This window comes from Kryptolebias marmoratus, linkage group LG9 (genome assembly GCF_001649575.2).
Source record: "Kryptolebias marmoratus isolate JLee-2015 linkage group LG9, ASM164957v2, whole genome shotgun sequence".
Classification (NCBI taxonomy): Eukaryota; Metazoa; Chordata; class Actinopteri; order Cyprinodontiformes; family Rivulidae; genus Kryptolebias; species Kryptolebias marmoratus.
In genome coordinates this window covers 17,834,631-17,851,085 of record NC_051438.1, presented here as the reverse complement: position 1 = coordinate 17,851,085, position 16,455 = coordinate 17,834,631, and the positions used below count along the sequence as shown (strand labels likewise).

Sequence of the window (16,455 nt, the reverse complement as noted above, 5' to 3'; positions counted from 1 at the left end):
AAGGCTTGGGAGAAAATGCTGTTTTCACATGGGGCCAAAATTCAGGTCTTTGACATCAATTCAACTCAACGTGTTGGAGGAAAATAAATGCTGAGCATGACCCAAAGAACACCATGTGCACTGACCAGCATGGCTGCAGAAACATTATGCTTTAGAGCTGTTTTTCTGCTAAGGGTAAATATGACTTTACCACACTGAAGGCCAATGAATGGTGCAATGTACTTTACTTTACTTCCTTCAACCAGAACACTGAAGATGAATTGTGGACGGGTCTTCCAGCTTGATAAGGACTTAAAACATGTCACCAAGGCAAAGAAGGAGTGGCTAAACAAGAAGCACATTAAGACCATAAAATTATCATACCTTAGTCCTACAGACAATCTGCAGAGGGAACTGAAGCTTCAAGTTGTCACGAGACAGCCAAGACACCTAAAGGATTTAGACAATTTCAGTAAAAAAAGAGTGGGATAAAATCCCTCCTCAGATGTGTGCAAACCTGTGGACTAACTACAAAAACATCTTACTGTTGTGCCCACCAACAGAGGTTTCTTCAACAAGTTTCAAATCGTGTTTTGCTTGAGGATCAAATACTTATTTTACTCAAAGACATGCAAATTAGTTTTGAATGTTGTGTTTCTTTTTCTGGATCGTTGGTTGATATTCTGTCTCTCTCCATTAAAATGAAACTACTATAAAAAAATAAAGAATGTTAATTCTTTGTAAGTGAGCAAAGTTTTAAAATCAGTCAGGAATCAAGTAATTAGTCACCCCACTGTACATCTGGCATTTATAGATTAATACTTTAAAAGCAATAAACAACTTTAAGGTAAAAAAAATAAATAGAAATACAGTGGTATTCCTTGTGTTTGAAGAAATATCTTGTGCTCAGTGACCTGGCTATCTACCATTACAAGTTAGTACAGTACAAGTAGACAATTACAGATTTTTCTACATTCTGTGCTTTCAAACACTGCAGCAAAATATTCACTAATCGTGGTTGGACAGTCCTGTGTGTGAGACTGAGATACAAACTGACAAAACTGAAAATACATTTTTTTACCTGCAGCTATCACAGCTTTTCATGCTTGATTCAGCCATATTGGATTTTCAGGTCAGGGCTGGTAAGAACGCTCCAATTTTCTAAGTTTGAAATTTCAGCTTTGTGAGACATTTCAGTAGCTTTTTCCTGTTCAGATGAAATGCACCAAACTCCAAGCACTACATAATCATGCACACTCTTGTGATTTTGTGTGCATTATTTCCCAAAAAACCTAAACTCAATAATTTTTTTAGTTGATCTTACTTTAAAACGTTGGCATGAAAGACTGTGTGTGCTTTGCATTTCTTTAAGGAATGATCGCCTTTATTTCTTCTAAGAGTTGCTCTTTATTGGAATAGTTGTATTTTTTTTTTTCATTTTGTAGGAACAGCATTATATATTTTCAGTCCTTGGTTACATTTATATTGTGATTCAGAACATACATTTGCCAGTTTTACATCATTACAGAATGTTAAGGTGGCTGCATTTTTCAAAATCAACACAGAACATTATTTTGCATGCTACACATTTTAATACACAGACAAAACTAAAGGTCTGCTCATATTTTTTCTCCTTTTATTTTGCTGACTTTGATGGAAAATTCATTTTTCAGATAAATGTACATCTATTCTAAGCTGAAGATGTGATACTTCATGTTTCCACTGGAGAGCACTCTTGAGTCAGCCTAAAATATGTTCTCTACTTGATGAAACTGGTGATCAGAAGGTTAATTAGCTATTGTCCGGCAGAGTTTCATTTCTTTCTTCGGTTAAGAACAGTAATCACAGTCCAGGAATGTTTGTCCAAGACGAAGAAATGGCCTGATGAGGTGGGAGTTTACCAAAATTGTCCATCCGTCTGCTTTACCCACTGTTTCCTTTCCGGGTCACAGGGAAGTTGGTGCCAATCTCCAGCAGTCATTGTGCAAAAGGCAAGCTACACCCTGGACAGATCTCCAGTCCATCACAGGGACACAGAGACGAACAAGACAAACAACCTTTCATACTCCTAGAGACAATTTAGAACTAACCTAACATGCATGTTTTTGAGAGGAAACCCACGAATGCATGGGGAGAGCAAACAAACTCCACACAGAAAGGCTGGGAGGGGAACCTTCAACCTTCTTGCTGTGAGGCGACAGTGCTAACCACTGGACTCCCGTGCCGCCCCTGCTGAAATCTTGGTTTATCCTATTCTTGTTGATATTTGAGTTGAGTGAGTTCTAAAGGATAGACACAAATAAAGATAAGTAAAGTTTTTTTCCCCTATATTTATTTTCATTTCTTGTCAATATACAAAGTAAAAAAAAAATCAATCACTAAAACAGCTTCAAGATTATTGTGGGTTCAAAATCCCATATAGGAATATACAATACTTCATAATTTAAAAGTACATTATAATTATTACCTGTATACAGTGTAGGATATGATTGTAAGACCCAAATTAGCTGAAATACAAGTTCAAAATTTTGTTTTGATTTTGATTAATTTTAGTTTCACAGGCAACAGAAAGGAGCTTGTGTGGAGCAAAATGTTTGCCGGTACAGAATAAACAGATAGGAAGTTTGAAACTTGAGGCCAAATCTTTTGACATAAAATTTGCATTTGTTTAAGCAGTTACTACACAGAATATTGTGATGACAATTAAATGCTCACACCCATTTATAATGCCTGAGCAAATCTAATTTACTTCTTAATTTTGAATCAGATTGGGTCTGTGTTATCTGTGTTCAGTTCTGTAGCTCTGCAATGTCTCTACAATCATTAGAAAAGAAAAACAAAACTTTTGTAGCTTTAACTGACTTACCCTTTGCAAACTTATGTTTAATTTTTCACAAAATGCAAACAGTGAAATGAAAGCAGGCTGGATAACTAGATCACGTGTCGTCTCAGTGCTGTTAGCGCATTTCTTGGCCTAATAAACATATTGCCATATGGCCTAATGCACTGTGGATGACACAGCTAGGATCTGTGTCACAGTTCATTTGTTCTGGGCAGGACATGGCCTGTGGGGGCAACAGGGATGTCAGTATGCGCAGTATATCTACTTACATTTGGTATTATGGTTGATTCTGCTGCTGCACTGAATGTGTGGGGGGTTGTTACATGGCGGCCCATCTTTGGTCTGTTTGTTACTCTTTCCCCTCAGGCTGATGGATTCTGACTCTGGGTTGTAAAATGAGCACAGCATCCACCTCATCAGCACCGGCTCAGAACAACCTGGACTCCAGGAAGTAGATAATAAGAGAGAGTAGACTTTGTGTTTTAAGAGAATGACAGAACCAGGAAATGCTGTATAGGACGAGATGGAATTTATCTCCAAATATGTTCACGTTAGTAAGCTCAAACAAGAAGCATCAGTTTTTTAAAGTAGTTCCGAAGCTAGTCTTGAACAACACTAACTACACATGGTGTTAAATACGCTGCAAAGTAATAACCCTTCATTGCCACTGACATCTGTGGCAGCAGTGCTGTTTGCAGAGTGGACAGTCAGGGTGGCTGTCCTGCTGTTCATGTCCTCAAGTGTAATGTTTTGATCTGTTATAGCTGGCCTGCAGGCTGCAGAGGCCTGGCCACACAGCAGTGTCATCTCTGTGAGCCGCTCTCTGGCTAAAGTGTGAAGGAGGAAAGGCAAAATAAAAACTAGACAACCCCCCCCCCAAAAAAAAAAAAAAAAAATTAAAAAAAATGACAGTGCAGTGTAGCAGTTTTAGAGAGGTGCGGAAAAATGCTGGAAAGTAAGAATGCTTTCACAAATAATAGTACATATTTAATGAGTTTACAAAGTGCAAAGTAATGACAAACACATCAAGGTTACTTATTTCCCAATCCATCTACTGTCCAAGAAGATTGTCAAGAAGTGGTCTTTATTGAAGATTTTTTATTTTTTTTTGTCAAGGCCCAGCAACTCAACTATGCACAAAATCAGAAGAAACAGGGTGCTGGACTGATGAGTTATATTTGTCTGTAGCTGAAGTTCATTGAATGGCTGGAGTGTGGTACAATTATGCTGCAAAAATGAAGCACTGTGGAAGTCCTTTGAAATCTAAGACATCAGTTCTACAAATAAAGTTGAAGGTTTTTTTAGCATTAATGTTGTCTTCAATGCTAATAAAATGTAAACTGATACTAAGCCATCAGGCGATATATTATTAGAAATGTGTTTAATTGAATCCAAATTTATTCTGCAGCAGGACAATGACCCCAAACATGCAGTGCACATTATTATGAACTATATTCAGCATAAAGCAAAACAAGCAGTCTTGTAAGTGATGGTAAGGCCCGTTCATCGAGTGTATTTGGGATTACATAAAGAGACAGAATCATACAAGCCAGCCTACATTCACAAAAGTGTTGTGGTTTGTTTTTTAAGATGTTAGTTTTAGTTTCTTCCAAAACTGTGCAAGGGCACCTTCTGTAGATGAATTGATGCTGTTAAAAAGCTAATAATGGCCACACCAAACACTGATTTGATTTAGATTTCTCCTATATGTTAACTTTGCATAGCTGATTGATAAAGAAATTAAGAATTAATATTTGTGAAAGCATTTCTACTTTAAGGCGTTTTTGCACATCTTCCTAGAACCTTTACCAAGTTCTTTACAGATCAGTGGTTCACAAAGTTAGGGTCGAGACTCCACTTGGAGTCAAAAAACACCAAGTTTAGGGACTTGAAAAAATCCATGGAACTCAAATGAACTTTAAAAATGACTGCAGACTAATTAAAAATCTAAAAGCTTGATGAGACTCTTTATTAAATGGCTTAATAGCCAGGTTTGTACACTTCAGCCAAACAGTTTGGGGTCATGAGTCTCTGCAACTTTTGTTTTATTGGTCAAAAGCAGAAAAGTTTAGGAACCATTGGTATAGATGATGCCTTGTATTTACACTTTTTGCAACATACTGTTGCTTACTAATAAATAAAACTGAATTAATGGGAACTCAGGAGTTTCAGTTAAACTGCATCACCTGGTGTAACAGTAGGAGGTGGTTGTCGACTTCTCCACCCAGTGTAAGTAGGGACCCGGCATCTCAGTAAGTGGCTGTAGGCTGACCTGAAGTCCCTGTTGAGGGCTCCATAAAGTATGGGGTTGAGGGCTGAGTTGGCGTAACCCAGCCACAACACTATAGGGAATTCTGGTACTATGCCAGGGTCTGGATGCTCTTTTAAACCCAGCACTGTAAATAATATGAAATAAGGTAACCAACACACCACAAAAGCTCCAATCACTGCTGCCAGAGTCAGTGTGGCTTTGTGCTCCCTCAGAGCCACGGCTGTAACACTGGAAACCAGAGTGGTACTGGTGGGGGGGTTGTTCCTGCTGTTGTAGCTGGTGATGCAAATGGGCCGGGCAGTGATTATACGCTTGGCCTGAGACCGTGCAATGCGAAAGATTTGGAGGTATGTCCAGCACATAGCCCCGAGTGGCAGGTAGAAGGTGAGAAGAGAGTCGGTGAGTACATAAGGTCTGTTCAGCTCAAAACGACACCTCCTATCTGAAGCCCATGGACCGTGATTCTGCACTGTGCCATTAACTGTGTTCCAGCCCATTTGAATAGGCAAGAAAGACACAGCCACAGAAACTGTCCAGACACTCATCAGGGCTACAGCAACTCTCCATGGCAGCACCAGTGAGGCGTATCGCAGAGGCATGGTCACTGCCAGGTAGCGGTCCACACTGATGGCCAGCAGTGTCAGGATGGAGGCAGTACAAAGCATAACATCCATGGAGATATAGAAGTTGCAGAAGACAGGGCCGAGTGGCCACTCATCATTGAGCTGAAGGAGGGCAGAGAATGGGAGGACCAGGAGGCCGAGCAGCAGGTCTGTCACAGCCAACGACACAATGAAGCAGTTAGTGAGGCAGCGGAGGCGTCGAGAGGCGCAGACAGCTAGGCACACCAGCACATTACCACCCACAGTCAGAAGGATGAGCAGGGACAAGATGACACCCAGCGTCACTTTTGACAACATTATTACTGGTGCTTCACTGGAGACAACCTAAAGTCATCACAGCTGAGGCTGCATGGGAACCACTGCTCTATTCTCAACTTTTAAAGTAGAAAAGTTGAAAGATGCTCACTCTTTTTTTAGTAGGTACATAAGTTTCAGCCTCTCATTCTGGTTTAAAACATGTTTAATTAGAGCGTCCAGGGAATTCATTGTAAAAAAAAATAAGAAAAAAGAATCAAGATCTTCAGTGTATGAGCTGTTGGCTTCAGCTCTGCCAGTATGTTCTTAACGTCCTGGTGTCAACAACCTTAAAGCTTTTAATTTTCCAGTATGTTGATTGCAGCATGCTTCACATCCATATTTGTGACAATATATTAAGTTGGTTAGTCAAGATTTGCTTCCAGACAAATGGTTTTTACTGAGACATGCAACTCTTTTAGTCTTCTGGTTTGTTCCTAGAGGTTCTTTCCAAGTTGTTGGCTTCTTTGACATGTTCTATGGAAGGGGTGACACCTAGTGGACATAGATGAGAAGTACAGTTAATACAGAGGACAGGTCAGATCACCAGATTTTATCAGAATTTTTCAAGACAATTTTTGAAAAAAAGTAACATAATCTGCTGGATCACATCAAAACTTATTAAATGTTTTAATTCTGTTCAATATTCATATTATTTATATGTTTCATTTCGTAAACCATGGGTAACAATAGAATTAAAAAATAAGATATAGAAAAGTGCATGCACATAAGGCAATAGTGGTATGCAAGAAACAACATTTGCCATTTAATTTGAACATTTAGCTTCTATACACATCCGCTTTTAAATATTCTAGTCACAAACACCACAACTGCTGAGACACAATTTTTCTAACATATCTAGACCAATTGTGTCAGTGGCAAATGTGCTGCCAACCCTGCACACTTCTGTTATCATCCGTCAGAGATAATTTCCTGCTGTGACAATAATCTCTTAATAAGAGAAAACTGAAAATTACATTTTTCACAGTTAATGAAACACAAAGGGCCTTCTAAGTTTGCATCAGTGAGAAAATTGTGTTTTTCTCCTCAATACAGAAACACAAGCACCTTGGGATAAAGTGACTGTCATTCCAGTCTGTGAGACTCTACAACGCATTTAACTTACCTTTAATGACCCTTAAGGTCTTCAAGGTGCCTAAGTGGGCATTTCTCATCCTAACCATAAATTAATCTACTAGAACATTACAGTTATTAATATAAGTGAACATACTTTCTGCTAGATGCCAAAGAGGCAAAGCGATAGTCTCCAAGTAGCAAAAATAAAAGTCTAAGAATGAAAGATGTGGGGGTGTGGGGTGTTCCTTTAACCCAAGTGGGTTTGAGTGAAAGCAATGCAAATGAATAAGTAGCCTTTCACTGCCAAAACTGCTCATAAACAAGCTTGGGGATGACTTTCTTTTGTAATTTAGAGCTATATAAATAATATGTAATTGAGTATTTGTCCACTATAAACTTGACAGTGCTCTGTGGGTGTGAGTTTCTAATATTTGCCCAGGAGAATAACAGTAACTTTGAGATAGAAATTTGTGTTTATGTATAGATTAGTTTGCACCAGTGAATAATGGGTAGGATCTGCTTGTTTGCCAGTTTTGGTTCAGATGCCATGCTTCACAATTCTGTATCTAACTGAGGTTTAGAACTTCATCCAGAGCAAACACTGAGAACCAAGCAATCTTTATCCGGGGTAATAGGGCTGATAGGCACAAATGTTGTCTGATCCTTTGTGTCTAATGCACCACCAGCTTATGATACAGACATTTCAGCAGTTTTCATCATCCAAATATTTCTCTTAGTCTAAGTCCCTTTCTCAGTTTATCCAACCTACAGACAGGTGAACCTCAGTTTTGTTCCAATACAACATTGTCCTGGGAAAATTAACCAAATCTTGGCTGGTATTACAGCTGCTGCAGGTTTCATAACAAGGACTACTTTTGTCCCAAACTGATATGTGCCCTCATGTTAGAAATATGTATAAGAATGTGTTGTTATGACTTGCATGCATTTAATCAATAGATTCACTGAAAAGAAAATCCAATGAATCAAAGTCCTTCACACTAAGGTTGAGATTTCTCTTGTGTGCAAAAAAGAAAAGAAAGAAAAAAACAAACAAACCAAAAAACAAAGGGCAAAGTAATCACTTATTTACACTTTGCTGGTTTAATACTGACCATCTGTTGTTTGTCATACACTTCTCATTATATTTGCCCCATAATAGCAAAAAGTGATGAGTGTTACTGCATCTGTATTTATTATCACACGCACAGAAGGACCATGAAGGACCAGTTGGACTCTCTCTCAACCAGTGACATATGTGTGGATAATGGATTTTAAGGACTGTAATGGATTGTAAATGACTGCTGAGTGCTTTGTTTTCCAGAGGATGCAGAGGCTACACTGCTTTCTGAGGTTTTCTGCAAAGAAGATATTTCATGTATTCAAGCTACCACAAAGGTTTGCATTGGTTTGTAGTTTTAAACATGTGCCTCCAAGGGCTTATTCCAGGAATGGTGTATTCAGGTCTATTTGGAAAATGATAAAATTAAAAAAGATTTCCTGTAAATTTACCCCGAGGGGATAAATAAAAGTATCGTCCATGTTTCTATTTGTAACTGTCTTTCTGAAACACACAGACAAAACTCATCCATCTTCTGCTGTTTATTAGATACTGGATTGCAAGAGCAACATCTTAAGCAGAGAACTGCAGGCCTCCCTTTCATCAGCTACCTCCTCCAGGGCATCTGGAAGGACTCTGAGGGGATTTTTGGTCATCTCACCCCCTCAGCTGGCTCTGTTTGATGTGACACTCCAGCAACTTACTTTGAGCTCCTCCCGAAAAGCCAAGGTCCTTACTAAAACCTAAAGCAGGGGTGGGCAATCCTGGTCCTGGAGGGCCACCATCCTGCAGGTGTGTTGGAGCAGGGAAACACGTACAACAGGCAGGCCAGTGGCCCTCGAAGACCAGGATTGCCCACTCCTGACCTAAAGGGTGAGTCCAGCCACACTGTGGAGGAAGCTAATTTAAGACATTTTCATTCTCAGTCTTTTTGTTTTGGTGTCTGCCCATACTCTTGACTATATAGGTTAGGCTTGTAGGTCACGTAGATCAATTGATAAATTGACAGCTTCAATCTTTAGCTCAGCTCTCTCTTCACTTCAAAAAAGTTAAATAACAATAACAACTGGACTTCTATTCTGTAGTTGAAGACGTTTCGCTTCTCATCCGAGGAGCTTTCTCAGTTCAGAGCTAGAGTGTGGAGTTGAGCTTTTAAAGCTGAGATGTGATGTAAGCTGGATTGCTTGCAAATTGTTCTCACTCTCCTAACAATGGAGGCTCGTTAGGGTCATTGTTTGTCTGACTCACTGATGGGCCACTCTCTCTTCACCCAACAGAACAATGTCCACTGCAGATGCTGCTCCATTCTACCTATCAATATCTTGATCTGGTGCACCCCCAGTCCAACCCTTGGCTGTGTCAAGAACTTCTGTTCGTGTACGTTATAAACAGAATTAATGACAAAATTCAATCGTGTCTAATGCTAACTTGAAATGAATCTGATCTTTGAACATGTGAGCCAAGCCCTTACTTAAGAACAGGGCTGACACTCCACGTTCCTGAAGTACCCTTTATAGGACACCACAAAGGGCATGGTAGTAAGCCTTATTTAACTCAACAAAACACACAAAAACTGGTTGGACAAATATTCAATACATATCTCTCCAAGGGTAAATAGCTGGTGAAAACTGAATTTGCCTCCCCTGAATCTGAAGTTCAGGAGGAGCATTGAGGCCAGCTGAGGAGCCCGACAACACCTAGAACATTGAACAACTGTTTGAGAAATGTCTTCCATCTCTGGAGCTTTTAAACCACAAAGCAGTTTTAATTATGTCAGCTACTTTAGCTGCAGTTATAAGCAAGTTCCTTCCAAAAACCCTGAGTTTGGCCATCATAATGGACGGTGGACCAGTCGGGTTCATGAGAACAACGTATTTCTTTCAATGCCTGACTATTTTTTAATTGAGGTTGTCAGCACCCCATACTCACTATAAGCTGTTGACAAATCATCACTTACCTTGCCTGTGCCCTACAGACAGTATCAATTATTCATTTCTGCTAATTAGTGATGTTTTTAACTTTATTTCTGAAATTGCTTTTTTGTAAGTGTTTTTATAATTAATTTTGTCTTCAGTAATAAAAAGTTGAGCTAGGGTGATTCAGCCATTTCAAAACATTCTAACATGTAGTTTGCTCGAAGGTGTTTAATTTCTACTAAGATTTGTTGTACTGAGGATGTACTCAGCCTCTGGTGGACACTCTACTAGGCAAGCTGTAGATGGGCTGTAAGTGTACTTTTATATTTCAAATCCCATCCTTCAGTTTATCTTCTGTCCCACTATCCATTAGCAACAATAAACAGTGCCATTAGACTACACTTTAGGTTGTGAAGCAGCTATGTTCTTTCTAAATCATGATTGTAAGAGAATACATCTTGTCAGGTTTCAATCTATGCATTTATGGAAAGGTACCGAATACTGAAGCAATTATTGCCTGATTTTGGGTAATATTAACCAACAGTGGCTGCTGCTGTACAGGTTAACACAAGTGCTGCTATAGCAACAGATACAATCGAACTGGAGATTATTTACTCATCGAAAGAAGGCCAGAGAAAACAATTTTATTTTTCTTCTTACTTGCTGCAGTTTGGCAGAATTCACTTACTGGCTCTGCTTGTAGCAGATTGTTAATCTTATTGATTTTAGTTGTCTTATGATAAACAGGATTATCCAGTGGGTCACCAATCAGTGTCTTTCTTCTCCAAATACTTTCTATCAAAGACTTAAAGATGGCTCTGAGTATGAAAACATTGGCTCATAAAAAATGACAGGATGTTGCAGAAATGTTTGTAATTCAAAACAAGTTCTTGCAATGCTTTAAAAATATGCCAATCACACACTGATGACTTCGTTTTAAATACATCCTTTGAGTACTCAACAAGATTAATTGAACTTTACAGCCCAATTATGCGCTCATTTTATATGTATGAGGTAGTACAACACCTAGCATCAAAAGCAGGCAATGAAATTTTAAATATTCTATTTTTTATTTGCTCCTTGACAGCTTCCTTTGCTTCATGTGGATATTCCACCATAAGAAAGATGCAAATGAGTCAGAGGGGCTTCATCCTGCATCATGTTTACCTCCTATACTCGCTAAGTCATCTGATGAAAAGAGCTCAATTTTGGGTACGATGAAAGGCAGACAGAAGAAAAGAAGAGTCTTTACCAGACATGGTTTGTGACTTGAGACGAGTAATGGCCTTATTTATCTCTCAACTGGGACTCGCTGCCTAAATCGTGAGATCCTGAAAAATACCAAGTGTACACCCTCTGACTTTTTTCTTTTACCAGCCAGATGTGTTTTGTGGAATAAACATCTAGAGAATATCTGTTCTTCTTCATCCCAAAATGTAATCAAAGCAATCTACTTCCGCCAAATGCAAAGAAATGTATTTGAATATGTTTACATAGAGTTAAGAAACTGAAAAGCAATTTCACACCTCACTGATTTTCCAGCCGGTTGAGAAAAGAACTCTTCTTTTAGGTTATTACTGACAAGTCGTGGATGCAGAATGTAGCTTATGAAATAATTCACTTCTTCTCCTTTGTTTAAGAAGCCATGGTAATAGTCTAAGACTGCATACTTATTTAAATCTTTTGTCATCTCCTAGCTCTGGTGAAATTTGTGAATGGTGCTGACTTTATGTAGTTCTCAGGATCAAAATTAGCTTTAAATACTGGCCAAAAAAAAAGACTATTAAATGAAAATGATTGCTGGCATGAATATAAAACCTAAGGAGCTTTTGAAACAAATATATAAATGTTTTAATACATGTAGGAAAAGAAAGAAGCAGAAGAAATTTAAGTGGTAAGAAGTCAATAGACACTTATTTTTAGTTTTGATGGTAATGCTAGAAAGGTCTGTAGCTGTTGAAAGCAAATGTGTCATTCATCAGAGCAGCATAATGCAATCAAGCCCCTGAATGCTTCATTTATCTTAATGTATTTCATCAAAGCACAGAACACTTGGCTTGTTCACTTCCTTTACTTCTTGGAGTGTTGTGTAGCTGTTTAGACCTTTCTTGTTGTTTGTGTCAGGGTGCCAGTGCATGTTTGTGTGCACATGCCTATCTTCTTCTTGTTTTGTCTTTGTTTAGTCCTTGACAGAAAGACCCAGAGAAATAGTTGGAGAACGAGGGATGAGGTCTGGGATGGTGAGTTGCTAGGTAACAGTTGTGTGTGTTCTGCCCAGTGCAGGGAAGCTATGGAAGGGTGAAATTGAAACACACTATGAAACAGGCTTTATCGCGGGCCAACAGGAGGATCTAACAAATAAAATATTCATGGACACTAACAGCATGCATTGCCGTGGCACACAGACACGGTTATACTAACAAGTTCAGGTCAGATAGGAATAAGTGATTGGCCTCAGTGCGTCAGTCTTACCCCACTTCTCTCTCTGTCCCTTTTTTGTTTGTTTTTAACAAAGCAGATGTATAGAATTTTTAAACAAAATAGGTACCTGTAGTCTATACTTTCATAAAAATTAAACCAAAGTCTGAAACTTCCAAATACTGCTCATATGGAAACTTTTATTCTGCTCCTTTCACAGATGACTTTCTTATAAACTGCTCGGCATGTCTGAAATACAGCTCTCTGACAAAATCATAACACTAAACCCATCCCATCACTCTTTCGGATACTTGTTCTCAGGCCTGCAGGGAACACATTTTGACCACTTTTCCATGGGGAAGTTGTCGGCAATTCCCTTCTAAAGGTATTATAATACAAATCCTAACATAATACTTCCAGTGCATATGCTGGTGGCAAGAGGAATTTATTATTAAACATTTTGCAGACTTGCCCCGGTCGTGAACTCTCGCAGAATATAATTCATTGCCTGAGGAGCTTTTAGTATGGTGGCAAATAATTGCCAGAATTAAAGCAAGAGGCTTAACAACACAAATATTTAAATTATACAACACACTCGACAATAATGATCTGCCTAAGTGGTTTCCATGTGACAAAAATATAATTAAACAGTTCATAAAGAGTTACACGAGTCATTGCCTTGCTTTTATAACAGTGGGTCATGACGGTTTTAAACTACTTCGTTGACTTCATGTAGCATCTAGCTGTCCTGCAACGCCAACTCTAGCTTGCATGTAAATAGTAACAATTGCTTCTGATTTGGCTTCTGCTGTGTTTTTCTTACTTCTGTCTTCCTCTGTAACATTGTTCCAGATAACCATGTTAACCCCTATGAAAGGAGGGCAAAAATGTGATTGTTTGTGTCTGTGTGTTCTTTGCCTTTCATGAACCACAGGATGGATTTTAACAAAACTCACTGGAATTATATCTATGACTGAACAACTTTTGAAGTCAACCTGATTCAAGATGGGTGCCACAGCTAATCAACTTTGCTAATCAGCTTTAGCTAACACAAAAATGGCTGCAATTCATTCAATCAGATATTAATATTGTTAGCGTCTCCATTTACATGATTTACATGCCTAACATCCTGTACAGTCTATTAGAACTTAAAGTTTGTGCTGAGATTGACTCAACTAATTCCAAATTTTAGGTCAATATCTAGTTAAGTGAACCATTGTTGCAATCATTTTTTGCGTTAGCTAAAGTTCAGTAGCTGTGGCAGCAGGGGTGGAAATTAAAAATTTGTCCACCAGCCACTATGGCTGGGGGACAAATTTTTTACCAGCCACTCAAATATTTTACCAGCCACTTTTTTATGTTGTGACAAAAGGTTATTTCATATGATGATGATGATCGAGGCGAGTGGAAGCAGTTGTGGTGCAACTGCAAATTGCAAAAGTTACCAGGGGGGGAACCAAATATTTCAGCCGTCTGAAATAATTGGTTCCCCCTCTAAAACATGGGAAAAAAATAATTTACCAAAAAGTCCTTAACTGTGTTTATTCCTCTCATCATGGACAACAAGTCCTGTAAATTTGGAGACATTTGTTCTTTTTTTGCAAAAGTTACATGGGGGGGAACCAAATATTTCAGCCGTCTGAAATAATCGGTTCCCTCTCTAAAACATGGGACTGAGCTATAACTATTTCTGTGCCTGCTAAGGATGTGTAGCTTTGGCAGCCATCTTGAATTGGCTTGACTCCAAACGTTAACCAGTTGTCGATGTATATCCAAAGATCCCCCCCCCACACACACACACCCACACACACACACACACACAAAACAGAGAGTTACATGATTGCTCATCTTTCATGATTATGAATACAGATATGCTGCCGCCCTAGCAGCTTCCCACTCACTACACTAATGCTGATTCTCATTTTTCATCATATATATGCATACTTTTAAGTGGTGTTGAGCCATGCAATTAAATACACACAAATTTTCAATCAACTTCTTTCTGAGGTTCGGGCCCTTACATAAAGTAATATAGCATTGTTTATTTTATTTGTTTATTTATTTAAATCAGTTTAAGTGTAAAAATAATGCAAAGTACTTATCATTACCGGTGAATGCCACAATGTTTGAAAAGCATGACATGACAAAAAAGTATTTAACGATAGCAACAACAAAAAGAAAAATGACGTTACTAATACTGTGCAGAGAAGAAACTGCCCTTACTGTCCTTGATGCCTCATTTTGTACTATTTAATTTACCTGTTCTGTTTTTTTCTTAGCAAATATGTTCATATGTCCCTGAGTAGCTTTTAATACAACCCTTAGCATTATTTTAAAATATGCATTTAAGTACAAAAGTACTTCAGCTTGTGAAATATATGCCTATAAACTCTAGACAAATGTTGGTGCTGTCACAGTAAAAATAGAATGACATAGCTAACATTGCTACAGTGTGTTTGAAGCTTAACCACAGAAGTTCTAGATGAGTTCTTTTTTTAAGCCAAACCTAAGCAAACAGTAAAAGGTTAAAACTAAAAAAAAGAAAGAAAAGAAAGAAGAACATAAACAATCCCACAGGTGACAGGGGTGAAAGTCCAACCAGAAATGTTATGTGAGACTCTTTGAATAATAATGAAACTACATTGTCTCATCTTTGATTCCAACTTAATTTTGCTCCTCAACAATATGATCAAGACTGTTTTTTATTCAAATTGCAACACACCATCCACATTCACAAATTAACAGCCTGGATTTAACCCATTTTAGATTAGTATGAAAAAAAAAAATCAGCAGTAAAAAGTTTGATCTAGCTCTTCTTCTTTGCATGTCTGGGGATTTTCTTTGCTTCTCCTATTTTCTATGGTAATCTGTCTGTCATTTATGCCTGTGTGGCTCTTCAGTGGTTTCTTCTTTTAGTATTTCAAAGTAGATAAGTGACATTATATAATATACCATCAAATAACAAGTTAAAGCCATATTTCTTCTTGGGTTTCATTCAAAGAGCACTCAGGCAAAATACTGCAATCACACCTCCACATATTGACCCTTTTTGCACTTGTTCATGCTTTACATGTTCACACCAGTCTCTTGAGTGGCTCAGTTGAACTCTCCTCAACCTCAAAGCTGTGAATCTGAATTTAAGCTGTAAAGGTATTAAAATTTATAAGAAATGGGAAGTTCTGATGCAGTGTATTCATGAGCAAAGTCACGCGCCACTAACCCCACACTGCTTCTAAAGTCTTCTTTAAAATGTAAAGAATTATTGCTGGATAAAGTGTGAAAGCTCCAATGTTTCATCCCAGCTAGTGGGAAGTGAAATTAAACTTCCACTAAATGCAGTGTTAATTTACAGAAAACAATAAAGCTGAAAGCTTACAAGTATTAAATGGAATTAGTTTTATATGTTTCTTTAGTATTCATGCCTGCTGCTGAAATCCACACTCATGAATAAGTAAAGAAATTACTAAATCAAGGTTACTTATGCTGAACATTTTTTTCCCCCGCAGGTCATTTAAATTCAAAAATACATTTCACATCAAGAAATCAGCAAGAACAAATGTATCAGCTCACCTCGAGGCTGCTTCTCCCTTTCTGTGATGACTGCTCCTGCAAGTAGCTGTGCTCCCACGGAGAACCCCACTCTGTCTCAGGGAGCGTTTCTCTGTGTAATGAGGGTTTGAGAGTGTGGGAAAGAAAAGAGAGAAAGAGAGCTGGAAGCGCTGGTTCCTCTCACTTCCTACTTTGACTTTCAGACTCTCGGTCTCTTATTGTTCTGCTTTTACTCACCTCTTTGAGGTAATTTGCTTCTTGGATGGTTTTAATAGCTCATTCTTTCTTTTGTCATTGCTTTTCGTGTGCATGTGCCAGCTGACACAATACAACAGGGTGCCTTGTTGAAATTATCTTTAATGTGCCACATTCAGTCCTACTGGAAGTGCAGGGAAGTCAATTCATTTTGTGGTTAAGTTGACAGGAAA

General features: G+C 38.4%; 1 protein-coding gene across 1 annotated transcript; it reads right to left on the bottom strand.

The window, feature by feature from the left end:
- Window positions 1-1,403: 1,403 nt before the first annotated feature.
- LOC108243071 (histamine H2 receptor-like) lies at window positions 1,404-16,166 on the bottom strand. Its single transcript, XM_037977309.1, has 3 exons — window positions 16,049-16,166; window positions 3,091-6,505; window positions 1,404-2,261 (listed from the first exon to the last, which is right to left on the bottom strand). Exon 2 carries the CDS (start codon window positions 6,011-6,013, stop codon window positions 4,994-4,996), a length of 1,020 nt encoding a protein of 339 aa, XP_037833237.1. The 5' UTR covers window positions 6,014-6,505; window positions 16,049-16,166; the 3' UTR covers window positions 1,404-2,261; window positions 3,091-4,993.
- Between the last annotated feature and the right edge of the window lie 289 nt (window positions 16,167-16,455).